We start from the raw sequence: 17,799 nt of genomic DNA on the forward strand, positions 1-17,799 counted from the left end.
CAAAAGTAATGAGCGGAAGCATGTATCACAAAACGTTCAAGGACCTGAGAAAAACATAGAATCTGTCAACGAAAACGTTGGTGAAATCATAGGTTTAAGTAAGTAAGTACAAATGAACCACAAGATTTGTAACATTGATATAATAGTAATACATTCCAAAAGTTTGTTTCACGAGCACCCAATTATCAATGCTTAACTTTCCTTCCATAGAACCCCATCACAATAGTGTTAGAACATACACTGTTTCACGAAAATATATTTCATTCGTAAACGGTAGCGAACCGTTTGAATGAGGGTTTGTCAAACCCATATGGATCCATACAACATAAGTTCTCGCTTACACCCGGCAAGTGTAACTAATGATAATCGAATTGAGGATTTTGTTCTAAACTCGTATGTAGAATGTTTGTTTTCCTGTACTTGTGTTCACTTAGTAAAAGAAATGTTTATGTTTTCTCATCCCAAATGTAAGTTCAAAAAGAGTAAAAGTGGGACTATGATCTCACCTTGAGTGCACGTATGAAAAGTACTTCACAAAGTAACGTGTGCGAAGGATAGTGCTAGTCTTGACCTAAACAAATAGGTCGTATCAATAACGGTAAACACGATAGGTCAAAGATGTTCAATTAGTCCTACGGCTCGTTACGACTCGATTATGTAGCATGTGAAATCAAATTGTCAAGTTTCATGCAAGATACAAGTATATAAACAAGTTAAGAAGGTTGCGTAATCATTTGGTTAAGTTTGACAAAAAGTCAAACTTTGGTCGGTCAAAGTCAACGAAAAAGTCAACATGTTCGGGTCGGGTCCCGAACTATTTTTCTGAGGTTTTTAATCATGTATGAGCATGTTAGAACAAGTTACGTGTGAATCGGAGGTGCGTAGCATAGCAAACATTATTCGAAAATTGACAAAGTTGGACAGACCACTTTGGCGCGCCGCGCGGGTATATGGCGCGCCGCGCCATTACCTGTACAGAGAAATCTGGCAGTTTTTAAGTTTTATGCACGAACCTAACTTCAAACAATCACCATTTATGACCCGCAAACAACCAAAACATGTATCTTATATCATCGGAAAGGTATTTTGACAAGGAAAACAACTAAACATATTTCAACAATCACATTTACTTTTACAACAACCAAAATCACATTCAAGGCTCCTCATTAAATGCATTCAAGTTCATAAATGAAATTTGATGATTCGGCAACCAATTTACATGAATGATATGCCGTTTCGAAGGTGATCAAGCATACAATACAACCTAACACTTACAAATAACATTTCATGTCATTCAAAGCATTAAATGTTCACATTAAATTCTATCAAACCCTAACCAACAACATCAAAATCACTAATCATGTTTATGAAGTTTTCTAAAACAACCTATACATCAAATTGAAGCTAGTGATACTAGGAACACATTTAATACATGCATTTATCACTTTTAACAACATTCAAACAACCAAATCACCAAATCAAACACACCAAAGTTCATATTCAAACTAGTTACTTCAAATAACGAAATCGAACATATAAATCATATATTCATGTTAGACTTGAGCCATAGACACTAATTAACAACTTTATAAGTTAAAAACATCAAGAACACAAAATCTAGTGATTTTAGAAAGTTACCCAAACTTGATGAAATCGATATGGAATCGAAGAGGAAGATGAGAGAATTTCGAATATGCAATTTGTTTAGATGGATGCTTGCTCGATTTGATTTGGATGATGAATCCTTGAAGTGGTGTTTGAGAGATTTGGTGAAAGTGTTAGAGAAAAAGGAAAAAGAAAAAGAATTAATGAATGGATGAGAGTGAAGGGTTGACTAGTTGACCTAGTCACCTCTTTGCTCTCTTGGCAACAATGGTCCCTCTAGTTCGGTTGCGGGTGCGTGAATTACCTAAACGAGATATTTTAAAACGCGTATTAACGAGGGATGTCATAATCATATAACAGACTTTAAATAGTTAAACGGAAAAGTAAACGGAAAAAGGCGGGATGTTACAGTCTGGACTTCGACCGTGTCTGCATGTCAAAAGTTTTGCTTATCATTTCGTGTCAAAAATTACCTGCTTATCATTCTTAGGGAATCATTTGTTTATCATTATTAGTCTAGACACATCTTATTGCATTGATTGCATGATTAGTGTATAGACAAGATTCATATCTTATCATATCTGCTAATTCATATCTTAACGTATCTGTTACTGTAAACTTTGCCTGACATTTTCCGTAGATTCCTCCGTAACTTATGGGATTTTAGTATTATATATGCATATGTAAATTATGTATTGCAAGGTACTAATCTACATCCTATAATCTATTTCTTATCGAAAATCCTTCATCTGATCGTACGAGATGGATCTCTCAACCAGTTCGAATTCCTCGGATTCCGACTGCTATTCCGACATGAATGTTCACCTAAGCTCCGAAAGCAGTGTCACCAGAATGAATCAACCAATCAGCCATCCCCAATTCATCTGATGGATTCGTAACCTACTTAATCATTGAAGGCAAGAAGAAGGTGATCCCTTCCACCAACCGAATTCACCTCTGGGTGAAGAACCTGAAGCACTTACCGGAGAATCTGTTCGGAACACCATTTTCACTCTCATTTCCCGAGTATCTCGTCACGATCATATACTATACCAAATTCTAGATCTTATTTATCCACTTGTCCGAACCGACAGTCACCCCGGTGTAATAGAAGAAGTCAACGAGCTTCGCGCTAGGGTAGTGACTTTGGAGAATATGGTGCAAAGGTTACAAACACCAGCAGCAGCACCGGCAGCATAAACAGTACCACCGTCAGTAACATCAACAGTACCACCACCATCCAGCAACAGCAACATCCGCATCTCACACCTCAAATTCACAGTCTGTCCCACGAATATCAACATCATACGCACCATAGATATCAAGGAGTACCAACAACAACAACCGATGAAGTATTGATTCATAACTTCATTAATATTCTACGAAGAATATGTGGTTTCTAAAAGTTTTAGAGATTATTTATTCTAGCTCAAACCGAAAATCAAATGAGATTAATATTATATTAACTCATTAAATCCTTGATTACATCTGAAGAGAATATATATGTAAGTATATTTTCATAAAGATTGTAGTTAAAAATTCTTTTGTACAAATTATTAATGGTGAAAATATTTTAACGGGTAGGTAATACCCTAGAAATATTTAGATTTCACATTAATAAGTTACGCTATATATTCTTCGAATCTGATTCAACCGTCATTTACTATTCTATTTACATCCACTGATACACGTATTCGTTCACCACAGAATAACCATTTTCATTCAATTTCATAATTGGATTTTGACTTCTCAGAATCCAACAAGTGGCATAATGAAGAAAACATTGGACAAATAAAATTTGTTAGAAACAAACGAACTAATTAATTGAAATATTGTTAAGAATTCATGCTAACTGTTCCTAGCTAACTGTTCCTAGCTAACTGGTTACATTTTATTTATCGCAATTTAATTATCGCAATTTATATTCTCGCAATTTTATTTATCGTCATTTAATTTCTGTTATTTATTTTATGCACTTTAAATAACGGGACACGTATACAAGGTTTCGACCTATCATATCGACCCATCTATATATATATATATTTCGGAACAACCATAGACACTCTATATGTGAATGTTGGAGTTAGCTATACAGGGTTGAGGTTGATTCCAAAATATAGATATAGTTTGAGTTGTGATCAATACTGAGACCGGTACACGGGTCACGATACGTATTAATTAATTCGAATGTTATATATATTAAACTATATATGAACTATTGGACTATTTGACTACTAACTTTGGACAATTAAAATGAATTAAAATATTGATTATTATATATGAAACTAAATAATTCTTCAAGTTTGCCACTTGATTTCATCTTAAACCTCATTTGTACCTCGACAATTACAATTCGCGTTCAAATCTTTCATGATTCTTGAAAATACCTCAATCGAAAGGTTGAAACAACCGTACTTCATCTACGGAAGAAAGATTGATGCATATAGTTATGCACCTGAAAAACCCTCGGAAACTGAGTAAACGTTTAACACGTAGCTGTGCTAATTCCTTTAGTGTTATTATTACCCAAAATAACATAATAATTCCTTTCAAAGTAGCAAATTTTGTCACAGCTCCAGCAAGTTAACTTCGACTTCTCAGTAAGATTAGTCTTATTATAACCTTGAAATATATACGTTGTCTTTTCGCCTTCGTTACCGGAAAATCTTTTATGTTCCACCCTACTACCATCAGCGTTTAATCATCTAAAAACACAATTCTCCTGAAACCACCTCGGGTTAACAACCGATGATTCAGATATCGTAGCATTAAATGCAGAGGAAACAGGGAAGTGGTAGATGGTCTAAACGGTCAAAAGTTGATGATAAAGAAAGAAGTGTTAGGAACGCTCGATAGAAAATTTGGTACTGAAAATCGGATAGAGCAAACCATGAAGGAGACTGTGGACAAATCACAAACACTAAACTTGTACTTAACGAATCCAGATGATTCAGTATCTGCTGAAACCTTTAAAAGAATATCTCGTTCCTTACTTATTCTAAATCCTTGCGGAAACATTTTCTTCATCATCCTTCGATCTAGAAATTTCAAAATATCGTCATAAATATCTTCAATATTTCTGAAGATATCTTCATAAATATCTTCGTCCGAAATTATCCATCTTCTCGTGCTATCTATGTTATCTCATAAAAGAAACTGTTTCAGTTTCTATCCTTCTACAAAATTTGAGTTTAAATTATGGATGATTTTTGGAGAAGTGTAGGGAATTGAAGCATGAATTAGTATAATATAATGACACTTGATCAACGTCATTATATTACAGTAAGTCATGTTGAGTTTCTAATGGAATGTGATGATTCACAGTACCATCATCATATGCCATGTTACACGGCTCTTACATTCTATCTAAATTCTAAAAATATCAAGAAAATATTTCTTGATGATTCGGTCTTTCCCAGGATATTCTGGTAATTTGACAAATCAAAATCGTGTCATTACCAATTCTTACTTAGAACATTAACTATGTTCATTTTGAATTTCATACCTACGAATTTCGGATCATTGCTCGCTTGACTTGAGGACGGGAAGAAGAAACGAAGGGACAAAGCCTCGAATAAAATTGGAGTAAAAATCGCAGCAAATAGGAGAGAGTATTAACTGTGGATGACAATGATTATGGAAGACAGAAGTAGGGACATCGAAATATAAGGGAAGATATAAAACCCAATAACAACCCCGAAACTACAAATCATGCATATCAATACGTATTGCCACGTAAAGCCACGGGAAAATTAATAACACTATAATCCCAAGATAAAAGTAAAAGTAAATAAGATCCTCCGGTGGTAGATGAAAGAGAAGGATGACAGATGTGAAAATTAAGAGTATATCAAGAATCAGAATGAGATGGATCAGATTGGCGAATGTCTTAAAGTAGGACTTAAGGAAAAAGAGTAGAAGATGTGAGTTGTGGAAAGAAAAAAAATGAAGGGGTAGATTTATAGTAAAGTATCCGACAGAGAAATCGAAACAGATTGCCGCATTAAATCAAAGAAGATCCTGATCGTCGAAGAACCAAATCTTATTACGTAAGATTTTCTTTAAATCCCTTAAATCCCGAAAATCAATAATAACTACGTCATCGGTTGAAACGAATATATATATATTTACTCATTTCACTCCTTTGTGATAGCTTCACTCGTACGCTTCACATGATCGAATTGTTTTATCTATATCTCTCAATAATGATAAAACTCCATTATTACCTCATACTCGTCATGAAAATATTCTTATTGATATTCATGACAACCTCTATCAAATTTCGGGGACGAAATTTCTTTAACGGGTAGATACTGTAATGACCCGGAAATTTCCGACCAAATTTAAACCTTAATCTTTATATGTTTCTGACACGATAAGCAAAATCTGTAATGTTGAGTCTAGAAAGTTTGAAATCTATATTCGGATAATCAGTTACCCTTTGACCATGCCTGACGATTCACGAACAATTGTGTATAAATAATTATATATTATAAGTTAATTATATATTAATGAAATGTTATGTGATTTGGTTATTATGAAAGAAAATTTAAACACGTATTTAAAACTGTTATTTAAGAATAGGATTCTCCAAATAAAGGTTTTAAATTGAAATATCAGTATAAGAATGATTATAATTATAATCAAATTGTAATTCAAATTTTATTAGTTATTATTATTAATACTACTATTCTTATTAACATTATTATTCTTGTAATTACGATTAACATTAAAAAAAATTATTGTTATCATTATTATTATAAAAATTTATCGTTTATAATATTATTGTTATCATATTTTTTTTAATATTTATCAAATCATTATTACAAGTATTGTTATTTATCTTAAGATACAAATTATTATTATTATTATTATCAATATGTTATTAATATTACTAATAAATATTGTTATTTATATCATTATTAGTATTTCTATTTATAATCTTAAAAGTATTATTATTATTAATTATTAATATTAATTATATATATATACATATATAATCGATACTACATATACAGATAAAAAAAAATGCACGTACCTATCTGCTATTTGCTTTCCTATTTCTGATTTTGTACTCTTGTTATACGTCGACATCTTGATCCTCTGTAATCCAATTCCAAATCGATTACTAATATCAGTAACAACCTAATTCTTTTACACCTTACAAACTCTGCTGCATATTGTAAAGAAAAAAAAAGAAAATAATTAAGCAGAAAAATCTATTGCTCCCGACACCCTGCTTCGCCATAACTTTTTAATCATAAATTTAATTAGAGTTCTATTGAAAAATCTATATATGCAAGATTGTTAGGAATGATTTGAGTAAACTCTCTGTAAGTTTTTAACTTCCAATTTTTCCTATCGATGATTAATTTTCGAGTCAAAGTTTATTATAGAAAAGTCAAACAAATTGTTCTTGATCCAAATTCAAGATGTCTGTTGTAGATAAAGTTAAATTGAAGATTTCATTAGTTTTTATAAATGATTTACAAATCTTTTCATGTTATAATCTTAGCCCATTAATTGATCAATTTCAAAAATCAAATTTATTATTTTTTTTTTCCTTCGGCCGCTAACACCTTTGCTGGGTCTGTTAATTTTTTTTTTCCTGTTTTCAAATCACTCAAAGATCAAAGATAGGTGAATATATATTTCGTTGGGGATAGTCTAAAAACCTAATCTGTTAACGAGTAATAATTGGGTTGGGTTCCCTGGTAGATCACGATTATGAGGAAGAAGAAAGGGACATGAAACAGATTTACGAGTTTAAGTAAATTAAAATCTAATAATAATCAGAAAAACGGAACTAGCCTAATGGACATGAGTGTTTGCCTGTAAGTGGGAGGTCTCGGGTTCGAGCCCGGACTGAGTCAATCTTTTTGGAACTCGTTTATTCTTTTTAAAAAGGTAGTTTTCTAACTATAAATATTATTACTATTATTATTATTATTATTGTTATTATTATTGATTATTATTATCATCATTGTTAAAATTATTAACTTTATTAAAAATTATTATTATTATTACTATCATTGTTATTATTATTACCATTTAGATTATTATTAGTATTACTAAAATTATCATGATAGTAAAACTATCTTTATATTTAAAAATTATTGATGTTATCATTATTATTTTTATGACAAATAAATATTATACCTGTAAGAATATATTTATATTACATATTGGTATGTATTAATTATATTGACAAATTTTATATAAATAATCATATATAATAAATTAAGTATTCTTAATATAATACTAATTGGATAAATATATATAATATATAATTTAAAGATATAAAATATGAATTTGCTCGATTACGATTATGTGTTTTAATAAATATATGAATAATATAGGTTTGTGAATCCGAGGCCAACCCTACACTTGTTCAATGTCGTTATATGTATTTTTACTACAAAATACATTATAGGTGAGCTTCATTTGCTCCCTTTTTAATTGCTTTTGCAATATATATTTTTGGGCTGAGAATACATGCGCTGCTTTTATAAATGTTTACAAGATAGACACAAGTACTTAAAAATATATTCTACGTTGAGTTGTACCACTGGCATACTTCCCTGTAGCTTGGTAACTACTATTTACATGGGTATTGTAAACGCAAATCCTGTTGATAGATCTATCGGGCCTGACAACCCCAACCGGACTGGACGACCAGTATTCAACGGTTGCACAGTACTTCGTTTCGGTGACTACAATTGGTACGGTGTAGTGAGATTTCATAATAAAGGGAATATGCGACGTTGATTAAATGTTAAGTATGGTTACCAAGTGCTCAACCACTTAGAATATTTTTATTAAAACGCTTATGAATATGAAATCTTGTGGTCTATTAATATATTGAAATGATTGTTATGATAAACTAATGAACTCACCAACCTTTTGGTTGACACTTTAAAGCATGTTTATTCTCAGGTACGAAATTAAGTCTTCCGCTGTGCATTTGCTTATTTTAAGGACATTACTTGGAGTCGATCATCGCAATGGGACCAAATGTTGATGACTTCGTCCAGATGGATTAGGACGGGTCCTTTCAACAAACCTCCCCTCAAATCCAAATCCATATGGACCTCCCTTCCAACGATAGTTCGGACCTAACCTTTACCGCCACCAAATGGAACTCTCAAACTGTCTGTGTACGGACCAGTGAGATTTCGATACAAAACTTCAGGATCAACTCAACGTTACCAAGGGAATGCACGCACGCTGAGAGGTGCGCCCACAACACCGTCCATCACATCCAGAATATATTTTGGCTCCCGTAACAAAGCTACATCTCTGAAAATCCACCCATTATCGCCCGAAGTTTAGCAAAACAAATCGTCTCGCCACTCGCAACAGCAAAACTGAAACTTTCTCATAAAACCGCCGCAACTTAAAAAATCGTATCTCAAGATCCAACGGTCTGATGATCACCAAAATTTTACCACTCTTAGATTAGTACTTCTGGAACCTACAGTCCAGGTTTCACGAAGATCCAAGGGTAAAAGAACCCTCTATGATTTTTCTCACACTGCAACTCTAAACCTGAACAACTGTAACTTCGAAAAAACATAATCAAGATCTAACGGTCTGATCACTGTCAAATTTTGACCATGACTAGATCTATACGTCTTTTACTAACAGTAAAATTTTCAAGGCGATCCGACGGTTAACGAATCCGTAATGATTTTTCTTCTCTAAAAGCTCCGAATCCTAACAGTTTAAACCTGAATGGAAGCAGCTTCGAAAAAACTATATCTAGAGATCTAACGGTTCGATCTTCCTCAAATTTTTATGGCCACTAGACCTATGTATCTATCACCTTCGGTAAAAATTTCAAACCAATTCAACGGTTAATGAGCCTGTTACGATTTTTCTCCTCCATCCGCGCAGTAGAATCTGAAATTTTGAAAGTTCATCATTCCCTCGAACGGGACCGCAAGGGATGATAACTTAGATCTGATACCCGAATTTTCCCGAAAATCTCTCAGCAACAAGACCCATCGATCGGATCATCAACCCCGTTGACTGATCCCATGATCATGATACATGTTGCATCACATCATATACCCGTCGTTCGTTCACCATACTTTTAATTCGCCATCGTACCCATACTCGAACCTTGAGCTCTAGATACCACTTGTTAGGAATTCGGTAGGCCCTAACAAGGCAAGTGATTGATCATAATCACTAACCTACGTACGACAAATGAATAATTAAAGAATAACAATAAATAAACGACACGGGATTTAACGTGGTTATATCCCAACTCTAAAACACGGAGAAGGGTTTACTCCACGGGTGCAAACCAGAGATTTTCTTATATTATTGTGCGTACATTACAATGAGGCTCGGGGTTACAATTTATAGGAAGAGTTAAACTTGTCCACCAAGTTAAACTTGTCCTTCAAGCAAAAGACATTCCATAAATATCTACTACTTGCTCCATACTCCATTCCTACTAGAAGATTTGATTAAGGCAACAGAATTTCTACGACTTGTTCACCAAGTCAAACTCTCTAGGAATTGTTCACCAAGTCAAGCGCCTTGTTCATCAAGTCACGTCTTATTCCTTTGATCAAATTCTTCACACCTTCAACAATCTCCCACTTGAAGACTTTGAGCAAACTCTTCACTACTCAACTAAAATGATGGCTTTCATCGTTTACTGTCACTTTTTCGGCGGAGTGCTCGTTTTCTTTCATCACGGAGCTCATGTTTCTTACCTGATTTTAGTTTTTTACCCCTGAAAAAGTGTAAAGTTGAGGGGCCATTGTGTAAATTGAGCCGAAGTTGAGGGACCGTTTGTAGTGTGAACGCAAACTCAAAACGACAATCCGATAGAACTGAAACCAAGAAATCTGGCGCGTGTTTTAGAATGTAGGTATTTTGGACAAGTATTTGATGGTAGTTTGGGCTTTTTTTAGATGTAGATGGGTGATTCTTTGTCTGGTGTTGGTTGCGGTTTGTGGTGGTTATCCTTGGTTCGGGTTCTACGGTTTTACTTGTGATGACGGCTTAGTGGTGTTTTGAGATTAGGATTCTGGTTTGTTTTGTTTTACAAGTTTAATTTGTTTCACAAGTTTGGTTTGTTCAAGAGTGGTATATCAATCGTTTTAGTGGCGTATTCGTTTGATGTTGTATTGGTTGTTCAGTTGATTGTTAGCGTTAGTATTTTGGTGTTTTTGTCAATGTGTAATGGTTTGTTATCGGGCTAGGTCAATGGTGTAAAAAGATCGTAGGATCTTTCAAAACAGAAGACTAGACGAGTTGTGTCTGAGATAACTGTAACATCTTTAGATCTTCTTATTTATAAATTTAACTTCTAATTTTCCCCAAAGAAAAAAGAATTAAAATGATGGCCTAACATTTTTTTACTGCAGCCCATAGTCATAGTTATGGTTGGGCTTATGGACATGACTTTTTAAGTTGTTTAGACGATCGTAGTATACATATATTGCATAATTTATATATTTTTTTTAAAGGTTTTATTATTACTATATATACTAAGGATGAAAGTCGAATGGTGCAATCTCATCGGCCGGCCACTATTCATCAATAGTGGTCGGCCACTATTCATTTTTTTTTTATCATTTTAGGTGCAATCTCATTGGCCGGCCACTATTCATCAATAGTGGTCGGTCACTATTCATTTTTTTTCATTTTAATTTATTTTTTTACCCCCGGATTTCTATTGGTCGAGCACTGTTCATCATTTTAATTTTTTTTTTTGTCTTTATCATTTGGAGAAAGTTGATAGGATAGTATACACGAATACATACACTAGCTATTACACGGTTTAAAATATATAATATTTTTTAATTTTGTCTTTATCATTTGGAAAAAGTTGATAAGATAATATACATGAATACATACACTAGCTATTACACGGTTTAAAATATATAATATTTTATTTTAATTAAATCGCTAGCACTTTTCAAGCAGCAGCGCGCGAACCACACCTTTCTTGTTAAATTTCAAATGGGTACAATACATGGGGCAGGGTATGACCTAAACCCCCAAAACGAGAAATAACAGACATAACCTAGGATATCACACATCAAATCAAACAATACATCAACTGTTCTTGATCTGCAATTGATTGCCTCTTAATTCCAAACCCCATTTCTTCTCATCAATCTTGATGGCATTAAAATCCACATATAAATCAAGTTTAAAATCTTGGAAGGATGTAATTTATTGAGTAGGTAGAGTAGTTACCCGATTTTCACTTATTATTTCAAAACTTAGTTAATTACGTCAAACCACAAAACATAATAATATAATTGAATAAACATAGAAAATATACACTTGGTGGTCCATTCACAACTTCAATTATCTACTTGTATAGTGTACGTACAATCATATATCACACGTGGACAAACGAACCTCTTTGACTCCACTTATATATAAACCAAGTGGCCAGCCACACTCACTATTTCTCCGTCATCCGTAGTAACACCGTTAAACGGCACCGTTTCCGCCATGCTTTCCAGGTGATCAATTAATTTCAACTCCAGTTGCTTTAATTTACTTTCATTCATTTTTAAATTACATTTTAGTTAACGAATAATCTAACGTAAGCAGATGGATCAATGGCGGAATCCGGCAATCGAATAGCACGTCCGAAACCGAAGAATCGCGACAATGTTTCGTTTGTAGTCAATTCGGAGTACCCAATTTTCACTCCGCAACCTGCGATCCGACCGATCAACCGTCATGGGAGGCGCTAGCCGGTTCATCGTTACTTCCGATCAAGTCCCGAGCGGTTTCCGATCAGAATCGGAAATCGTCATCCACCGGACCACCACACATTCCACGTGTACTCGATCCGCGTAGCGACAGAGTACGGTGGTGGAATCGAGTGGTTCTACTAGCGCGATTTGCGGCATTGGCCGTCGATCCTTTTTTCTTTTTTGCGTTAGCGGTGGATGACGACGGTAGTGGTGGTGGTGGGCCGTGTGTGTATATCGATGGTAGGGTTGTGAAGGCGGTGAGTGTTGTACGGACTTGTATTGATGCCATGCATTTGTGCCACGTGTGGCTTCAGTTCCGTTTAGCTTACGTGTCTAAAGAATCAATGGTAGTTGGAAATGGGAAGCTCGTGTGGAATGCACGTGACATTGGATTTCATTACCTTCGATGTTTTAAAGGGTTTTGGTTGGATGTTTTCGTCCTTTTACCAATCCCACAGGTTAAGTAATAATTAAATATTTAGATATAATAATTAATAATGATAATAAAATGGTGATGTAAAGTTAGGCGCAATCTAAAGGAATTTCGGCGGAATTAGAATTGAATTTAGACACACGCCGTGTCTAAATTCAATTTTAATTCCGCCAGAATTTCATTGGATTCCGTGAACCAATCGGGTCATGTATTTATAGTTTCAATTTTTAGTTTCATCGGTTTATTCTGTTATTTGGTTTTGACATTTCAAAATGCAAAATCGAACTGAATTCAAACTGAAAATCAAAACTGAATCGAAAGCTGTATTCCGAGTTCGATTTCAGTTAAAACCAAAATAAGAAAAAATATAAGTTTAACCGAATTTGAATACAATTTGGTTTCAGTTGAGTTTTTAGTTTCATCGGTTTGGTTTGTATATAGTTTGTCGGTTTTGAAATTTTCGAAAGCAAAATTGAAAATTGAAAACTGAAAACAAATCGAAATTAGATTAAAAATCGAAATCGTTAACCGAATTTAAATAAGGTTCAGTTTCAGTTATAACCGAAAATATAAAAATATAATTTAATCAAAACAGCAAACGTCGATTTATTGACGTCATGACTGTCGTTTAGAGCCTAAATTGAATTCCAGGCAGGATAAAAAAACACATGGAAATTTGATTCTACCATTTTCATGGCGTCTCAATTTTTTTTAATTTTATTTTACAATTTTTTTTTAAAAAAAAAATTTCCTACTTATTTGCCGGAGGTACACTCGGAAGCAAATTTTTTATCCGTCGAATAGATAGAGGAGTGACTTTACTTACTTTTGTGAGTGTTTCACTCTGGGTGGAGAAATGACTTGTTTTTATTTCCGGATAGGGTAAAAATTGTCTACATCTCACATCTCACATTCCCCATTCACACTCATGGTATTGGGTTTTGTTGTTGTTGTATAATTTAATCAAAACAATGGTAAAAAATCCTTTAAAATCCCATTTTAAATTTTGAAAATGGTTTACAGTCTTTTTTTTTTTAACGCCGATTTTTTTGGCATCAGTAGATCATTTCTTTCAACGACCCTCATCATTTGCACGTAACACACACGTTCGGGCGGAAACCCGAACCCGATCGACGGTACCCGGGAACACATCCATTCGGGCAGTGGTTCCGGGTAGGGGTCCGTGAACGAATCCGGTATGGTTTACAATCTATATATTAATAATTTAATAAATTAATATATTATTATTAGTTAAATTCGTTTTTCAATTTGATTTTCGGTTTAGCCAAATTCAAGAAAGTACAATCGAAAATCAAATCCAGATATGTAAACCAAACAGAAATCTTATTCAAATTCGGTTTGGTTTTTTCAGTTTTTTTAGTTTTGGGTACTAGATTAAACGGTTTGAAACCAAATACTATTAAACATCACTAATGTCATGTTTAACATACAGGCAGAGGCGGAACATAGAGTAACCCAAGGTGGGTATCTGTCCACCCTGGATTTTACGTAACAAAAATTTTTACACTACAGGAAAAAAATTTACTAAAAAATAAGGTTTTTTTAGTGTTCGTCCCTGCTGAATATGAAAGATTTAAAAAAATTTTACACCCGCCCCACCTGTATCCGAGTTCAAGTTCCTGCCGCTGCATAGAAGCTAACTGCTAACATAAACATGAGTACATAATGATTTTGATTTGTGATCTGCGAATATTTATAATCTGATAACTTATAATAATCTGCAGATGCTTTATATAATTGTGGCTCCGAGATTACTTAGAGCGGAAAAGATATCGATGATAACGATATTAGTACAGTTATTATTCCTGTTGCAATACATACCGAAAGTTTATCACTGCTTTTGCATAATGTATCGTACACGATCAGTCACTGGTTACATCTTCGGCTCAATTTGGTGGCGTTTTGGCATTAGTTTCGCAGCCTACTTCCTTGCTTCACACGTACGTTTATTAACCAATAATATGCTTTCTTTTGCTAGTTTTGGGCCGTATAATATGATTTCAACTAGTACTATTTGATAGGTTTCATGATTTGTATGTATTTAGGCATCGGGAGGATATTGGTACGCGCTAGCAATCCAACGAGTTGTTTCATGCTTAACGAAACATTGTAATGGTAGCGGGAAATGTAGCAACCTCTTTTTAGCGTGTTCAAGTAAGGCCAACTCTAAAAACACGGCGTGCTTAGATGACGATGGACCTTTTCCGTATGGAATTTATCAGTTTGCTCTTCCAATAATTTCGTTTGATTCTGTTGCTTCAAAGATCTTGTACAGCAATCTTTGGGGTTTGATGTCTTTCAGGCAAGTAAACTTATTAAAATTCCTCTGCAAAAACTTGTTAATTTACAAAAATGTTGGTGGGACCGTTTGTTTAGGTTACTTAGTCATGTCGTGGCTAGCCTTAGTTTGGATGTCCGTTTGTATACTTTTGATCTCCGGATCTGTTTTAAGTTATTACGTTATATTGGGGGAAAAAATCAATTAACTAAAATGTGACACTGAAAAACAGATTGTTGAATTTCTAACTAACTCCTTTGCTGACTCATTCTTGAGCCATTTGCAGCACAATGGGCAACATTCTTGAGCCAACTAGTGAAGTAATTGAGGTTCTAATGTCGTGTTACATGGTAATCGTCGGACTAATACTTTTCACGTCGTTAATTGGGAACATTCAGGTGCTTTTTTTTTTACGGAAATTGTTTGAATTAATGATGAGTGATGGATGTTGGTAAGCTAACTAACAATGGTTGAATGTTGTTATTGAATGGAATCAGGTCTTTTTGTATGCACTAACCGGAAGGATGACGAAAAACCAGGTGAGATTTAGGGACATGGAATGGTGGATGAGACGCCGACAATTGCCGTCTAATTTGAGAAAAAGAGTTCGTCATTTCGAGAACCAAAGATGGTCTGTAATGGGCGGTCAAGACGATATGGAAATGGTCAAGGATCTGCCTGAAGGACTAAGACGAGATATCAAGCGTTACCTGTGCTTGGATTTAATAAAAAAGGTATGTACCTAAAATCGATTTTGACAAACATTTTAGTGACTACTTTTGAGGTTTATGTTGCTAATCTATAAGGTTTCAGGCACCATTGTTCAAGTTCATGGATGATGTGATTCTTGACAACATTTGTGACCGTGTAACGTATTTTGTTTACTCAAAGGGTGAGAAGGTGACGTCATACAAACCCGACACATAAAAACAACTATACTACCAGTGTTGCAGAACTCGGAATTATTTGACGAGTTCTAGACGGTACTCAGTTTTTGGAACTCGGTGAGTACTAGGTAAAACTCGGCCAAAACTCGGGATTACTCACAAAACTGGTCAAACCTCGGTCAAACTTGGTCTAAATCGGTCAAGTCAAACTTGATCAAAATGGGTCAAATTCAAACTTGGTCAAAATCTGTCAAAGTCAAACTTGGTCATCATGTGAGTACTCCCCGACTTGCCGAGTATCATAAAACGACCGAGTACTCCCTAAGTAGCGAGTTTTGCAACCTTGTATGCTACAAGGTGCAATAAACTTTAGATAATGTAACAATTGTACAAATATACAGATTATTAGAGAAGGGGACCCGGTAGAGAGAATGGTGTTCGTGGTTCAAGGAAAGGTGAAGAGAACCCAGTGGCTAAGTCGAGGGATGGTTGGGACCAGCACACTCGAACCAGGGAGCTTTTTTGGGGACGAGCTTTTGTCATGGTGCCTTAGGATTCCGTTTATTGACCGTTATCCGGCTGCAACCGCAACATTTACATGTGTGAAACCAACAGAAGCATTTGCACTAGATGCAAAGCATTTAAGGTACATCACAACTCATTTTCGTTACATGTTTGTTAATGAAAAGATGAAGAGAAGGGCAAGGTACTATTCGTCAAATTGGAGAACATGGGCTGCTGTTAATATACAACTTGCGTGGCGACGTTACATTTTGAGGATAAGGGGAGGTTCGGTGGATCACCGGGTCCGAAGCAGTGGCCGACTTCAACATTATGCTGCCATGTTCATGTCATTTAGGCCACATGACCACCTCGAATAAAAGAAACAATGTATGTCACGGGCACATCTAGCTAATGAGCCATGGGACCCGTGACACTGCTAGTTTAGAATCTTTTTTACAAAGTACTCTTTAGATTGTACACAACACTACTAAAATCAACCTTTATGGTTTTTTTAGAGGTAAACAATCAATAATTATAAAGGATACTTTGTTAATAAAAAAGTTCAGGATCTTTTTGAGTTTTCATCCTAGATTCGCCATTGATGTATGTATACTTTACGGAGTGAATAATCACAATACACATCACTCTTTTTTGTATATTTTGATACAATCTGATATAATTCTACATTGACTAAAGAACAAACTAGTTGGTGCCTTATAAGGGTGTTCCCTCCTCCTTCAAGCTAGCTTTTGAGAGTGAGTTCTACACTTCTCCTTGTAAGGTTGATTGCATGCCTAATGTGGGATAGGGCTTGTATCATTGGTGCTTTCATTGAGAGATCCCATCTTTCGAGATCCCAACACCTCGGAGTGGTGGCCTATGGAGTGGTGGCTTGGACAGGAAGAGATGGTGCTAACCGTGACCAACGAGCCAACCGTGACCAACCGTGACCAATGTTCAGAGTTTTATATATTCAGAACTAAATGATACACAAGGTAAAGTGGTAATTTTATGTCATTCAGAGTTTTAATTCAAAGTTGTAATCAAACAATGAAACTTCATTCAGAATGATAATTCAAAGCCTTTAAATCATTCAGAACCACACAACTTTAGACCGTTTATATTCGCTTTTAATTTGAAGTTTCATAAGACTATTGAAGGTGATAAAATGAATTCTGCAACATCATAATCTCTTGAACTGAAATGCTAATAAAGTGACAAAAGAGCATACCATACCATATAAATAAAAGTATCATTTTTCTGAGACCAAATCAAACGAATTTCCATTCTTCTGAAGTCTACAACTTCATACACATTAAAAAACATTACATC

The 17,799-nt window shown here is 34.6% G+C and overlaps 1 protein-coding gene across 1 annotated transcript; it reads left to right on the forward strand.

Moving 5' to 3' along the window:
- Positions 1–8,690: 8,690 nt before the first annotated feature.
- On the forward strand, positions 8,691–16,844 carry LOC139863636 (cyclic nucleotide-gated ion channel 2-like). Its single transcript, XM_071852247.1, has 8 exons — positions 8,691–8,839; positions 12,193–12,802; positions 14,523–14,738; positions 14,844–15,100; positions 15,363–15,474; positions 15,574–15,810; positions 15,890–15,976; positions 16,365–16,844. The coding sequence occupies exons 1-8, from the start codon at positions 8,691–8,693 to the stop codon at positions 16,842–16,844; spliced, it is 2,148 nt and encodes a 715-aa protein (XP_071708348.1).
- Positions 16,845–17,799: the final 955 nt, after the last annotated feature.

This window comes from Rutidosis leptorrhynchoides, chromosome 8 (genome assembly GCF_046630445.1).
Source record: "Rutidosis leptorrhynchoides isolate AG116_Rl617_1_P2 chromosome 8, CSIRO_AGI_Rlap_v1, whole genome shotgun sequence".
NCBI classification, from domain to species: domain Eukaryota; kingdom Viridiplantae; phylum Streptophyta; class Magnoliopsida; order Asterales; family Asteraceae; genus Rutidosis; species Rutidosis leptorrhynchoides.

Excerpts from the sequence above, each read along its gene's own strand:
- LOC139863636 (XM_071852247.1), top strand. The coding sequence starts at position 8,691 with ATGGACCTCCCTTCCAACGATAGTTCGGACCTAACCTTTACCGCCACC. Across the intron at positions 8,840-12,192 it reads GAATGCACGCACGCTGAGAG|CAGATGGATCAATGGCGGAA; the intron begins GTGCGCCCACAA and ends ATCTAACGTAAG. Across the intron at positions 14,739-14,843 it reads CCTACTTCCTTGCTTCACAC|GCATCGGGAGGATATTGGTA; the intron begins GTACGTTTATTA and ends GTATGTATTTAG.